The sequence below is a fragment of the Cheilinus undulatus genome, linkage group 14, assembly GCF_018320785.1.
Source record: "Cheilinus undulatus linkage group 14, ASM1832078v1, whole genome shotgun sequence".
NCBI lineage: Eukaryota > Metazoa > Chordata > Actinopteri > Labriformes > Labridae > Cheilinus > Cheilinus undulatus.
The window spans coordinates 27,689,761-27,703,041 of NC_054878.1; the positions used below are offsets into that span (position 1 = coordinate 27,689,761).

The following is a 13,281-nucleotide window of genomic DNA, read 5'->3' on the forward strand; positions in this document are numbered from 1 at the left end:
TTACAATTAGGATTAGATTCTGCTTTTGAGACTTTGTGTTTACGCACCCGAAGGAGTAAACCCTGCAGTGTTTAGTGTGAATCCTGTGGGTCAGGCTGTATTTTGGGTCCAGACATGCAGCCCAGTCTCCTTTGGCTCCAGATCCCTCACCAACTAGTGATGCACATGACACCTGCACACAAAGAACATCAACATTTGAGAAAATAGGAAGTGCCACATCTTCTTATAAAGTTATATCATGTTGGCTTGCTTTAACTGGAAGTCCTTTATAGTTAGATACTATATAATACAGTGACACCAAGGCAGCAAGAATAATGTAAGCATGTACCAGTACATTTTCTTAAGTTCATACACTATTCGTAACTTTAATTAAAGCTAAACTAAGCTCAAACACTCACACCTATGGCCAATTTAGAGTCACCAATTCACCAAACAAGCAAGTCTTTGGTGGCCTTCTTGCTGTGAGAAAACCGCGCTAACTCCTGCGCCAATGTGCAGCCACCAAAAGTAATGGTGCCATAAAAATTTCATTATAATATAATACTGGGTTTGTCTCATTGTAATCAGTGTAAATATTACTAGAAATGAAACACTGAAACTGTGTTGTATAAAGTTTCTTCTTCCATGCGAGTAACAGGGTTTGACCCTGTTTACCCTGGCTGGCTCACCATCGGGCCTGATTACGAGCATCTGGGAATGACAAATGGTCTTGTAGCTTGACACAATTAATGACGCATCCAAGACGCCCCACGACCACGATTCAACAGGACTAACGTGTAGATTTTTTTCTTACATCATCATCTGGTTTGACACCCTGGCCCGACATCAACAACGTATATACTGACGCCTCCCAGTAGGAGAGCATTTGCTCCTTATCTCTGCATCACCATTTACCAGAGTCCCTACTTTTTCTCCCTGCAGGGAAGTAATATATACATTTTGTTTTTTTCTTTATTTTATTGCGTTATCACATGCATAGGTGTAAGTTTTATCTGAAGGAGAGTCAGTCCATATTGTCCTCTTCTTAATACATCTGTAATTCTTACCAGTAATTCAACCCATGACTGTTTCTTGTGTGTTCTTTTCCCCTTTTACGAGCAAAAGACCACTACCACAACATAGAGCGCTCATATACAATGGTGGAGACAGTCGTGACGTCAGCTTATGATGAGACGGGACATATTTTTTGTTGTATAGTATGACATAGTGCCGGCCTTTATACAACATAAGGATGAAACATTGTTTTTTTTTTGTTTTTTTTTGGTATAAGTCCATACTATATGAAATGCCTTCGTAATTATGTTCTCTACTGACTGCTAAAGCTGTTAGAACCTCTAACCTTTGTTTCATCATGTGTAAAATTCTTCAAACTCCCTCTTTATTTGGTAACAAAGCTATTGATGTTTTTGCTTAATAATCTTGGTCTGAGCTAAACTCAAGCTTCATATCAGTTTGGGAGATTCTGAAACATTTCACCAGTGCATGCACGTAGCCTATTTTACTGCTAAATGCTGCTGATTTGCTGATTGTTGAACTTTTTTATGGTCTGCTGTTTGTCACTTCTTGTGCTGCTGTCTCGACCAGAACTCCCTATCTTTTACGTTAAAGAAACATTTCTATCTCAATGGAAATATTCCTGGTTAAAATGTTAAAAATCATAAAAATATAGGTTGTCCTGTCCTTTTTAAAGCCAGTTAAGTTAAGTACACTGCATCTTGCCTGTAAAGTCTTTGTATGCAGTGTGACTTAAGTTTTGTTTTTACACTGCTCCCTCCTGTTTGAGAGAGAAACCAGTGACCATGTGCTAGTTAATTGCCCTGTGAAAGCCTTGGAGAGCAGTCAGCAGTTGATTCATCTCCTGTAGGATTATCTTTTGCATTGTTGCCTTGGACACTATTTATCTGTGTGTATGGTGTTTTTTTGTGTTTCGTGATAGGGATAGAGGCAGAGGTTTATGTTTCCGTTTGTGCTTCGTATTTTTGACTGTTTATTTGTAGTTGGTGGAGTTTTAGCTAGCAGAGTTGTAAGCTTGCAGCATGGCCAAGCATTTTAGGTTTGCTAATTATCATTTTTTACTGTGCCTTATATTCTGTTTATTTTTCTTAATGCATTTTGTAATGTGTGTTTCACTGCAGTTTTGCAAAGAAATAAAAGGATAAGAATTCTTCAATAAATTACAAGAAAAGTTATGCATTGCAATTCTTGGAGGATTTCAAGTTGTTAGTAACAGTATTTTTGTTATTATGCTGATTTGTTGACTACAGAGTGTGTGATTTTAGACAAAGCCCTAGTTCCTCCTCACAGCCAAATCCTCATTCTCAAATGCCCCATACCATTTTCTACCTCTCTACCAGATGTTCCCCACTTTACCCATCTATACACCTGTTCCCTACTCTAATTAGCCCATCATTTAGTAACCTTCCCTCCCACTTACTCAACTAGCAACCAAACTATTTTAGTTTAATTTTATTCCACTTCATACTAATTGCTGTATTAGCCATTATAGTTTGCTACTGTTATACTTTGCTGTCTTTATGTTGATTTTAAACCTGCCTACCTACCTGCTGTTACCTGATACCATTTTGCCTTTCTGCTTACCTACGACTACCTACCTAGAAAATTTCCTGCTTCCTGTCTGCAGCAGTCTGTACTTGAGTCGTACCTTCCCACCTACAGTACACACCTTGGCATATTTTCACCAGTTTTTTTTCTCAGTGTAAACATGATGTTCCTGCTTTCAAAAGTATAGAGATGACCTCAAATTTTGCATTAGACTGAGGGGACAGAGCTGGTCCATACACAGAATCTAAATATTACAGAGTAAGTGTAGGTGTCTGCACAGCCTTATAAACACTGGATATACAGTGAAGCAACAAGGCCACACAAATATAATGTATAAGTCATTCTATGTATATTTATAGGATTTGTAGCTAAATCAGAGCTTGTTTACTTGCATGTGTGGGTGCATTTTTCTTCAACAGCATCTGTCCTAGCTCAAATTAAAGGGTGGATTTTGTCACTTGGACAGTTAATCATGTGACGGAAATTTGAAGAATCCCCAGTTGCTTACAATTCCTGAACAGTCCTAATATGAGGGACATCTTTTTTTCTAAACATCTGAACACAATCCCTATCAATCAATAAGGCTGTGGCTGAAATTGATTCGACCAGTGTATGTTTTGCCCTCTCAGCTGAACTTGTATTCATCATGATGTGCAGCTGCAGCACAGCCAAGTCCCTCATCTATGGAGTGAATGAACAGGGGAATGAAAGAAATATGATGAAAGCTTCATCTTTATGTACTCTGTAAGCTAAAAATCTTTACAGCTGGAGCTGTCGAGGAATTGCATTTTAATTGAGTTACCAGACTCTGTAAGGGACTGTTCTGAGTGCTCATCTTTAAACATTTAACCACCAGAAAAAAAGAGATAAAACAGCTTATCTAAAACAAAAAATATATTTTCTAAGTATTATCTAATAACTCTGAAACATCCACGTTAACTATGCAGTTACTGCTCAGCCTCAAATCACTGCACTCCACTCAGCCAGAACCTGCAACATGTTAAATATCTTTGTATGTTTAAATAAAGCAGGCGCCTGCATTGACTATGTCTATACAAACATTGGACATGTTTTTACATGTCACTGTGCTGATTTTATTGTAAGTCTGCAGTTATATATGTATCCTTTGTTCTCGACTGGTGAGTAGGGACCTGAAAATGAGTTTAGGTAGCCATATTCAGTGAGTCACAGATATGTGCCTGGAAAATATGTGGCAAAAAGTCTGATGTGCTTTTATTTTGAAGGAAACATCTCCATGTCTTTGTTTGGTTACATCTGCATTGCACTTGGTTATGATTGAATAATGTAAAAAATTCTTGTCACCATTATTTTCCTCCAATCCACAGGACCCTAAGGGGATTCGCTGTTCCCCAGGGCAGCGGTAGTTCCCCTAGGTTTGTCCAATCCAATGTAAACAAGACATTTAACATCCTCTGATTCAGAATAATCATTCTAATATCACTAATGATGTGGCCAGGGTGTGGTCATTGCTAATGAATCTCTTTCTTCTGATGATATTTTACAGAGAAAGGAAAACAGACATGAAAGTGTAAAAACAAACAAACAAAAAAAGGCTCCTCTTTACGCCATTCAAGTGTACACATAGCATGTTTCAACTATGTATTATTGCTAACTTTTAACTACCAGTGTTTGTGTTGGTTATTAGAAGTGATAATAAAAGCTACTAAAGCAACTAGAAATGAATAAAAAAATCAACTCCAAATGTCATTTGGTGCCAAGTGATAATGAGTTCTGCCTCTCATAAAATATTCCCTCTAGGGATCCTTTCCCAGGTCATTTTATTTACATGGCCCAACATTATCTGTATTTCTTATCTTGTTTGGGCTAGCTGCAACTGGAACCAGTTCTAGCAAATCATTGTGCAAACTGGGAGGTACTAGGGGTGGTAATCACCAGTGGCCCCCTCAATACGATATCACAACACTTATGCAACATTTCGATATTATTGCGATTTAAAACATTTTGTAATTCAGCTACCTGACAAGCAAGTCTTTGGATGTTGGGAGAAAGCCTCGAGAGTACATGCTGAAGCAATGGGATTTGGCCAAGGTCCCACTGGATTTGAACTAGGAATCCCTTGTGATGGGGATCAGTGCATTCATTCACCTGCCTCGGCCGGCCAAGAGGCTAAAAAAACGCCTCGAGGTCTGCCCCATGCATCGGAGAGAAAAGGCATCCGCCGGCCAGCTTGATGCATACAGTGACAACACTCAGAGACGGACTTTTCCGATCCAGACTCTGTGGAATGGCTGCCGAGTGAGCGGAGTGGATCTTGTTCTCCGCCCCAGAGCGAAGGAAGTAAGTTAACAGTAGAAACCCACTGATTATTCAGCCAAATTTATCGAATGAAACCATCACTCATGCGCTCATGTGATTTCAGAAGCAGACTTGAGAGAAGAGCAAGCCCCATGCAGTTCTGCAACACTGTTGGCAGAAAAAGAGATAAGAACAAAAAAATTTCTATATTATAGATTATATATATAATATATATAACATTATATATTATATTACTTCTATAATTTACAGGCAGTGCCAGGGGATATGCAAGCAGGAGAGGACATGGATGTATCAGGGGTCCCATGGTGGCCGTCCAGTTGTATTATGCTGTATTTTGTATTTATTTGTATTTATTTTACAATAAAAAACAATTGTAATACAATATTCAGATGTCTTTGATGTCATTGAAGGCAAAATTGTAACATTCAAATCACTGTTTTGCTTGACAGGCTCTGTTTCACAAAAATGCATTTTTCTCAGCTTTCTAGAGAAAAAGTGGTCGTTTTGGTAAAACTAACCTCTATTCAACTTCAAATGAATCAAGAATGGAACAAGGTGCAAACATCCAGTTTTTTTGCTCAATGTAATAGAGAGTTTCTTCTTTCATTTGAGCTATTCGATGTTTTCAGAGTCATAGTACAAAATATTCTATGGGTCTTGAAAGATGACTCAAAATGGCCAAAAATGCTGGCACAAGCCACTTTCCATTTTATAAAAGGGCTGGCACTCAATGAGTTGGTCTGGTTTTACTTGGTCTATCAACACAATTTAAAAACTGGTATATAGTTTGAAATCTGTACTTTCCACTAAAGATGTTCCTAAGCGCCTATATCCATATTCGGCCAGGCAATCATTTAAATTTCATTTAACCAACTAGTCTAAAGAAAAGAAAATCATTAGAAAACAGACAAAATCCTCACAGGGTCATAGTGTCAGTGACGTTAGCGTGATATACTCTCTACAGCAAGGCTAACATTACAAGCTAGCCTCGCCAGCCTTCGTTCCTCTTTACAGATTAGCATCGTGCTTTGATACATGGCCTCTTTTCACTTTGGGTGGAAGTTATACATTAACTCAACCCTTGACAGCCTACATACCACTTTATTTTCTTTTACTACTTTAAAAAACTGTCATACTGTGCTGTACTACTACATGCTAACCCCTAAGCTGCCGCTGAGCTTCTCATGTTTACACCCGTGAAGTGCCAGACGGGAAAGCAGCGGCCATTAACTGAAGCTACAGCGGCCTCTAGTGGCAGGAGGTTCATTACTGTTTAAAAAGCATTATGAACCGGAATTTCAAGCCTGTGTTTGTAGAAATGATGGGTAATTCATTTAACCAACTCATAAATCCTGGGCCGGCTAATTTGATAAAAGAATTTAACCAATTTAGCGATTAACCCGACACCCCTACTTTCCCAAAAGTTGAAACTGAGACTCAGCAAGGCTGCATCTTACTGCTATATCATCTTAAATTGGTCATGTGATTTGGTTGCACTGTGTCCTTAGAATCCAGATGGTTAAACTGGAGGTTTGTATCAGTGCTGACTGAAGAACACTGATTCACTGTAAAAACTGACCTGAAAGAATGCTTTCATTAAGCATTCACTATCATGAATGAACAGTCACTACTTACTGCTATTGGGCTAATCAAGAAAAATCCTTTATTTATGCACTTTTGTTTTTATATAAAGAATCTCTTTTATGTTTCTGTGTTGGTGCAGGGACACATGCAGGATACACTGACTGCCATTGATTGGACAGTTGTGTCGCGGGCCATCTCTCTGAGTAACAGCTCCACCAGGCACTATGTCAGTCAGCATTACAGCTGAAGACGCTGCTGCACGCCCTCCAACTCCCTCCATCCTCTGCTGTCACTGTATATGACGGACAGTTCCCTTCAACATCTTCCTACAGACACACAAACTGCTGGGCAAACGCACACACACACAATCCCTTTCTCTCTGTTCTTGTCCTTGTCTCTTCCTTTCACACACACAAACACACATCCCGGGGCTAATTCATTATGAACCGACTGTCTGCTTTGTGAAAGATATAGAACGAGTGCTTAGTCATTTGGAGAGCAGTACTCTGTGTTCTCACTACATTGTGTGAGAGGAAAAGATAAGTTACTGATTTATCCACAAGCCATTTCATTAGAATAAAAACTGCAGCATGTGTTATCCCAAAAATGTCCCTCTGTGTGTTTGGACAGCAAAAAGAAGCTTTGTCTTTAAATATTCCTCAAATAAGGCACAGGGATGTATAATTCAGTCTTCTCAGTCCCTTGATATTTCTTAAATTTTATTCAGAACATCATAATCGATTTGTTGTAATTTGATTCAGACATAACCCAAAAAACAAACCACAACATCTCATTGATTAAATATGAATAGAAGGGCTGGGAGTTCAATCTGTATGATAATCAATAGAGCAATAAATTATGTGTGTTCTGACGAGCGAGACAAGTGCTCTTTGACTGAGCTAAATATGAAAGAAGAGCAAGTATAGCTCAGACATGGTCTCATAGAGACAGGCTTATCTGATATACACAATAAAGACACTTTTCAAAAAAACCTTTTTTAAAATAATACAATTCTTTTCCCTCGATAGTAGCAAAGACTTCAGCTGCCCTAATACTACATTGTGCATCTGGTCTTAAGGTGTAGCTGGCCTTGAGTTAAGACACAAAAACCAATAAAGAATCCATGTTGGTGGTGCAAAGGTGCAATGATGGCCAAACATAAGAATTGCAGTTTGTATAGGACTATTGTCACACATTTAAAAAGCAGAAAAAACATCTACAAAACACATTTACAGTGATATAAACCATAAGCTCAGAGACCAGGCACTTGGAGGCCAGTCTGTCTATGATTAACTGAATTATAGCTCTTTTCTTTAACTTCATTATCTTCATATAAGATAAAATCAATAGAACCTCCAACGTTCTTGCTTTCTTTGTCACATTGCTTATAAGTTACCAGTAACATTTTGTATTTGCTATTTGTAGTATGTTAACTGAGCTTGGGCTGTACACAATCTTAAATAAACGCATTAAGGCGATCCTTTCAAAAGTAAGATGAACAGTTTTGCACCTTTCTGCTGTAAAGTCTAAGTATAAAGCACGAAGCTGAGTTACACTAGCTAGTTGAAAAATAGAGGCAGAGAAATAGTTCACCATAGTTTCATTGAATAGGACTCCCAAGTATTTTTACTGGTGAATTCTATTTTTTTATTTTTTACACAAGCAATAATTATAAAATGACAAGCTAGGATTGTACAAAAATATGTGTGCACATTAGCTGCGTAAAATTTGTTGAATAGCTTGTAAACTTTGATCCCAAACCTTTCAATTTTACTATCTATACACATTTCTCCTGTGATTAATTTTAGCATACACCACTCTCAGTTTTACATGTGCCAAAGTGTTGTACACAACTGTTTGTCTGCTGCAAAGTGATCTGTAATTGGAGTGGAATCAACTAGGCTTAACTTCGAGCAAGGTCAGACCACAGATCTCACATCCTCTTGCAGAACATCGTTGTCCGACACTTATGTCAGAACTGAGGTGAAGTAATTTGCTGGTACAGTATTTTAGAAGTCTCTTTTTTCTTGATTTGTTCAACTTTGACATAAAAAGTCTGGCAGTTGCATTCATGAAACAACCACATTTCTCACATTACACAATGGGCAGCGTTTCATAAATAAAACTGATAAAGAAGGTCAGAGGTCTAAATAAACTATAAACTGTTTTAGAAGCAGTTGCACAAACGGTGGCTTGTTTAGGTTTGCTAACTTGCAGCTAAAGCTAAAGTAGCTATGCTAGCTGGCTACATAGTTTCATACTACGTGAGCCAATATAGCCACATTAGCTTTAGAGTAAACATAGCTAAAGCTAGAGTACCTGCATTAGCTACATAGGTAATGTAGCTTTGTTAGCTTTAGCCTTAGCTATGTTAGCCGCATTAGAGTGTTTTCAAGGACGACTAGCTTTCAGAGATCTGCGGTCTGCAGCCAGAGAATAGCAGGAGCACACTTTGGAGTATTTCTTGATTAGATATAGAAGTCTTCAACTATTTTAATTATCATCTTAACCGAATTTAGCATTTTAAAAGAAGCTCAGAATAAGCTAAAATGCAAGCAAAAGTCAACTTTTTATGACTGGCATCTGCAGGTTTGTAAGTAAACAGATGATGCCTTGTATTGTCCAGTGAAAGTATGTGTACCTTTTTATTAATGGAAACTTAACAGAAACCAGCTGACCTGCAGCAATGGGGGACAGGATAATTTTGCTAATTGTTTGGCATCCATTACGTTGTAATCTGCTTTTGTAGTATAACTAGGATCAAAACAGGTCCAAGTACATAAACAAATAGGCAAATACAGTGGCCTGCCAGGAATGTTGCATATATTTTTTAATATTTCACAATAAAAGATACATAAACAGTGAGCCATTCAACCAGTGAATTGTTTGTAACTGGCCTTTATGAAGCTAATCAGCACATGCCTTCTAAGTTTTAACTTAAATGTATGAAAACATAACAAGCTGTCCAGACAATCTGATTGGCTTTCACGTCAGACTAATAGCCTGAGCATGACTGCTTGTCATATCAAACTTATATAATCTTTGATTGTATAAAGCAAGGATGTTCCCAGACTGCTATAACCTTGTTCAACTAAACATACATTTAAACTGCATTGAACTGACAAGTCTAAAGTGGAAAAAGCTGTTAGCTAAACTAACACACTGTTAGTAAAAACATTTGTTAAGGTATTCGCAGCATAAACTGTGATATTAATGGAAGCTTTGGATTGTTGTGGTAATCTCCAAATCTCAACATGTTTCCTTACATTTACATAAAACGCGTTGAACATCTCAAACCATTATTTTATAGACTAGTAAGAAGTCAGACAAGGATTACTCACTTGTGGTGTTGTGATGTAGTGAAGGAACCTTTTCGCTTCATCCTCCAGAGAGTGACTCTCACTGGCCCAGGGCTCCAGGTCTATATGCCATCGAGGAGCCTGGAGAGAATCACACATACACACATAAATATATAAAAATGGTCTTTAATGATGAAAGGAACATGAAAATTGACAATTAACCCACTTCAAATTAGGATACTTAGAAGAAGTGCAAGGACAACAACAAAGGGAGCTTTATTCTTGCAGGTATTGTAACCCACTTGTGTACAGCCACTGATGGAATCGAAGTAGGTCACGATGTACTCAGTGAAGGTTTTTATACCTGTGTGTTGATGACAAACTGTGAGAGTTCAGTTTCAGTGTTGTTTTAGTATAATATGAGCTGCTATTTGTTCTCAGGCATTCTGCAGCGCTTAGTACAGATAATTTAATTTACTGTATAGAGTCCGGCTGTGTGTAACCAAAGAAAATAAGAGCTCAGGCTTCACCATCAGCCGGCTGCAGCAGCTCAGTGCTGCTGTGCGACCACATTCCAGAAACCTGGCAGAGCTCTGCTTTACAGCTGCTTCACTTCTGCAGGAATGTGTCTGTTTATGATTAGAGGAGAGGCAGAGGGATGGAGGGTGCAGGGAAGAGGAAAGAAAACGAGGTAGAGAGCTGCAGTAATGCATTTCATGGTTGAACAATCATTTCTGAGGTCAAAGACCATGGCCAAGTGTTGATTTGCAGCCGTAGTAAATGATCCTGCATGGGCCTCCATTCATTGTATTGAAAAGTGACACAGTTTATTCTTACATGTTCACTGATTATGGACAGATCGTTTCTGGATTATCTCACAAGATCATGTTTGGATTTCTTTGCTCTGGGCACAGCTGGTGAACAATCTGTTAAAGGGCATAGATCTGTTTAGGAAAATAAGAGAAGGTATTCATTCCCATGTTCCCATGTTCCCATCCCTCCTTGCTACCAAGTGCCCCATAGTGCCCCAACAGTTGTGCTCACATGGACTATGACTTGTGCTTAAGACCACCTCTTCAGACAAACTTGCATGATGCATGATTGGGTCCGTAATGTGAAACCACCCATAGATTATCTACAAATGCATTTCTTGTGACACAGTTGTATTGTTTTCTTTAATGAACATTAAAATACACTCACATGTACATACAAGCTCACAACAGTGCTTCCCTCTATTGATGCATTATCTATCCCAGCATCAGTGATGCTGATCCTGGATCTGCCATCACTAAGAATCAGCTGTCTCTGTTAACGCTGCAGAGCTGAATCTACACAACTCTATTCAGTGTTTGGCATTTCAGCCTTTAATCGATTTGCGGCGTGTCAAAACATCTGAATGCTCATCGTACCTCAGCTCTGCTCCTCCTCCTTCTCTCTCTTTCATTTTACTCTCCATTCTCTTTACTTCCTTCCCTCTCCTTTCTCCTTTTTGACTCTAACATTCTCTCTCTCTGCATTTCTTGTTTCTTTGGTGTCTTGGTTTGAGATAATTGCACCAGTGATGCGCGATCAACATAATTACCCTGCAGGACAAATGGGGTGATGGATGTGCACATATGGGTGTCAGACTATAGCTCTTGTTTTCCACAGTTTGATTTTCTTGATTTGTCTCTCGCAGGCCTCAGAAAGAGATTGACGATGGATTTATAAGGAGAAAGCAACATTGAGTGGTCAGTTCAAGGAAACATCGACTAAAGGATGTTGAAGATAATTAAAGAAGTTAAATCCATTCAGTTTACACACAGTAATTATTGGAAGGCTATACATAGATAATACATTTAGGATATGAGGTAATTTTAGAAATAATGGACCAAAAAGAAAAGGAAGGCATTGAATTCCTGGCAGAATGTTGCTGGATAATCTAAATCCAATTCTTGACAAATTTTACGAACTCTAGACAAACTCTTGATGTTATTAATAAGTGGCCACTCCAGGGTTAGGGTTAGCTGTATAGCTTTTGCTGCATGTTTGAAGTCATTGTCTTGCTAAACAATAAATCTTCTCCCAGTCTATAGTTCTCTAATTAAGATGGTCCTCCAGGATTTTCCTTTATTTTCCTGCATTCAGTTTACCCTCTTTCCAGGGCTGACTACCCAGAAGCATCCCCACAGCATGATGCTGCCACCACCATGCTTCACAGTGGGGATGGTGTGTTTCTGGTGATGTGCAGTGTTTGTTGTCTGCCAAACAGAGTCTTGCCTGATTTTGGTCTCATCAGACCAAATAACTTTTCTTTCACTTGACCATGGAGTCTCCCACGTGTCTTTTGAACTCTAGTCAAGATTTAATGAGTTTTCTTAAACAGTGGCTTTCTCTTTGCCACTTTCCTGTAAAGCTTTGACTGGTGGAGAACACTCGTTGTATGCGTAGTTTATCCCATCTCAGCTGCTGAAGGTGGCCTCACTCACTAGTCTCCTTCTTGCACGGTCACTCAGTTTGTGAGGATGGCATGATCTAGGCAGACTTACACATGGGCCATATTCCTTTCATTTCTAAGATGGATTTAACCGAACTCTGGGGAGTGTTCAGTGCCTTTGAAGTTTGTTTTATATTGATCCCCTGACTTATACTTTTCAGTGATCTTTTCTCTGAGTTGTTGGAGTGTTCTTTTGTCTTCATGGTGTAATGGTAGCCTGAAATACTGATAAACCAGTGACTGGACCTTCCAGACACAGGTGTGTTTATACTAAAATCACTTGAGACACCTTCACTGAACTCAAGTCATCCCTGTTTTACTAATAGTGGGACTACTCCCACCAATTTGCTGGACCTCTGTTGAATGAGGTCAGCCACTTTAAAGGGGGTGAATATTTATGGCTTCACTTATTTTACATTTCAAATTATTTTTTTAATAAGCATTGACTTGTAGAACTTAATCTGTTTTCACTTTGACATTGAAGAGGTTCTTTGTCATTTTTTTTCTTGGGTCAAATTATCTTGACCTTGATAGATAGACTGATGGACAAACAGTTTTGAATATCAGACTCTGCAAGTGATCCCATAATGCTTTCTGAGTAGCCTGCAGCATTAAGCAGGAAGGCCACTTTTAACAGCTTTTCTCCTTCATTTTTTATATTGATCAATGAGAAAAAAGCTGTGCACATTAAGGAGAGAAGTTTCTTTCTGAAGAAGTTGAGGCAGAGCAGCAGAGGTGGACAGAGCTGAGCAGTGTGTGTGTACTCATCTTTTGTTGTGATTTTAAAACCCCATGGTGATGGAGTTCACATACTGCACGCATGATATTCAAAAGATTTAGTTAACTTAAAGGCTTACACATAACTATCAAATGAGCATAGACTGATCAGATACCTGCACACAATTTAATAGGATGTACTGTTTTGTTTTTTTGGGGGGGCAGTCTTTGGACACTTGTTCCTTCAAAAATAGAATTTTTAATTACCAACTATTGATAACGTGACATTTTACACATTTATCAACTAGATTTCAAATATTTACTTGCAAAATATACCATTTAGTA

The 13,281-nt window shown here is 38.5% G+C and overlaps 1 protein-coding gene across 1 annotated transcript in view; it reads right to left on the reverse strand.

Moving 5' to 3' along the window:
- Positions 1 to 13,281, reverse strand: part of mettl24 (methyltransferase like 24) — a 61,069-nt gene that overhangs the window by 23,953 nt on the left and 23,835 nt on the right. Inside the window, exons 2-3 of the mRNA XM_041805558.1 lie at positions 9,786 to 9,884; positions 48 to 172 (exon numbers count right to left, since the gene is read on the reverse strand). Coding sequence (XP_041661492.1) covers positions 48 to 172; positions 9,786 to 9,884 — 224 coding nt within the window. The remainder of the gene's footprint in view (positions 1 to 47; positions 173 to 9,785; positions 9,885 to 13,281) is intronic.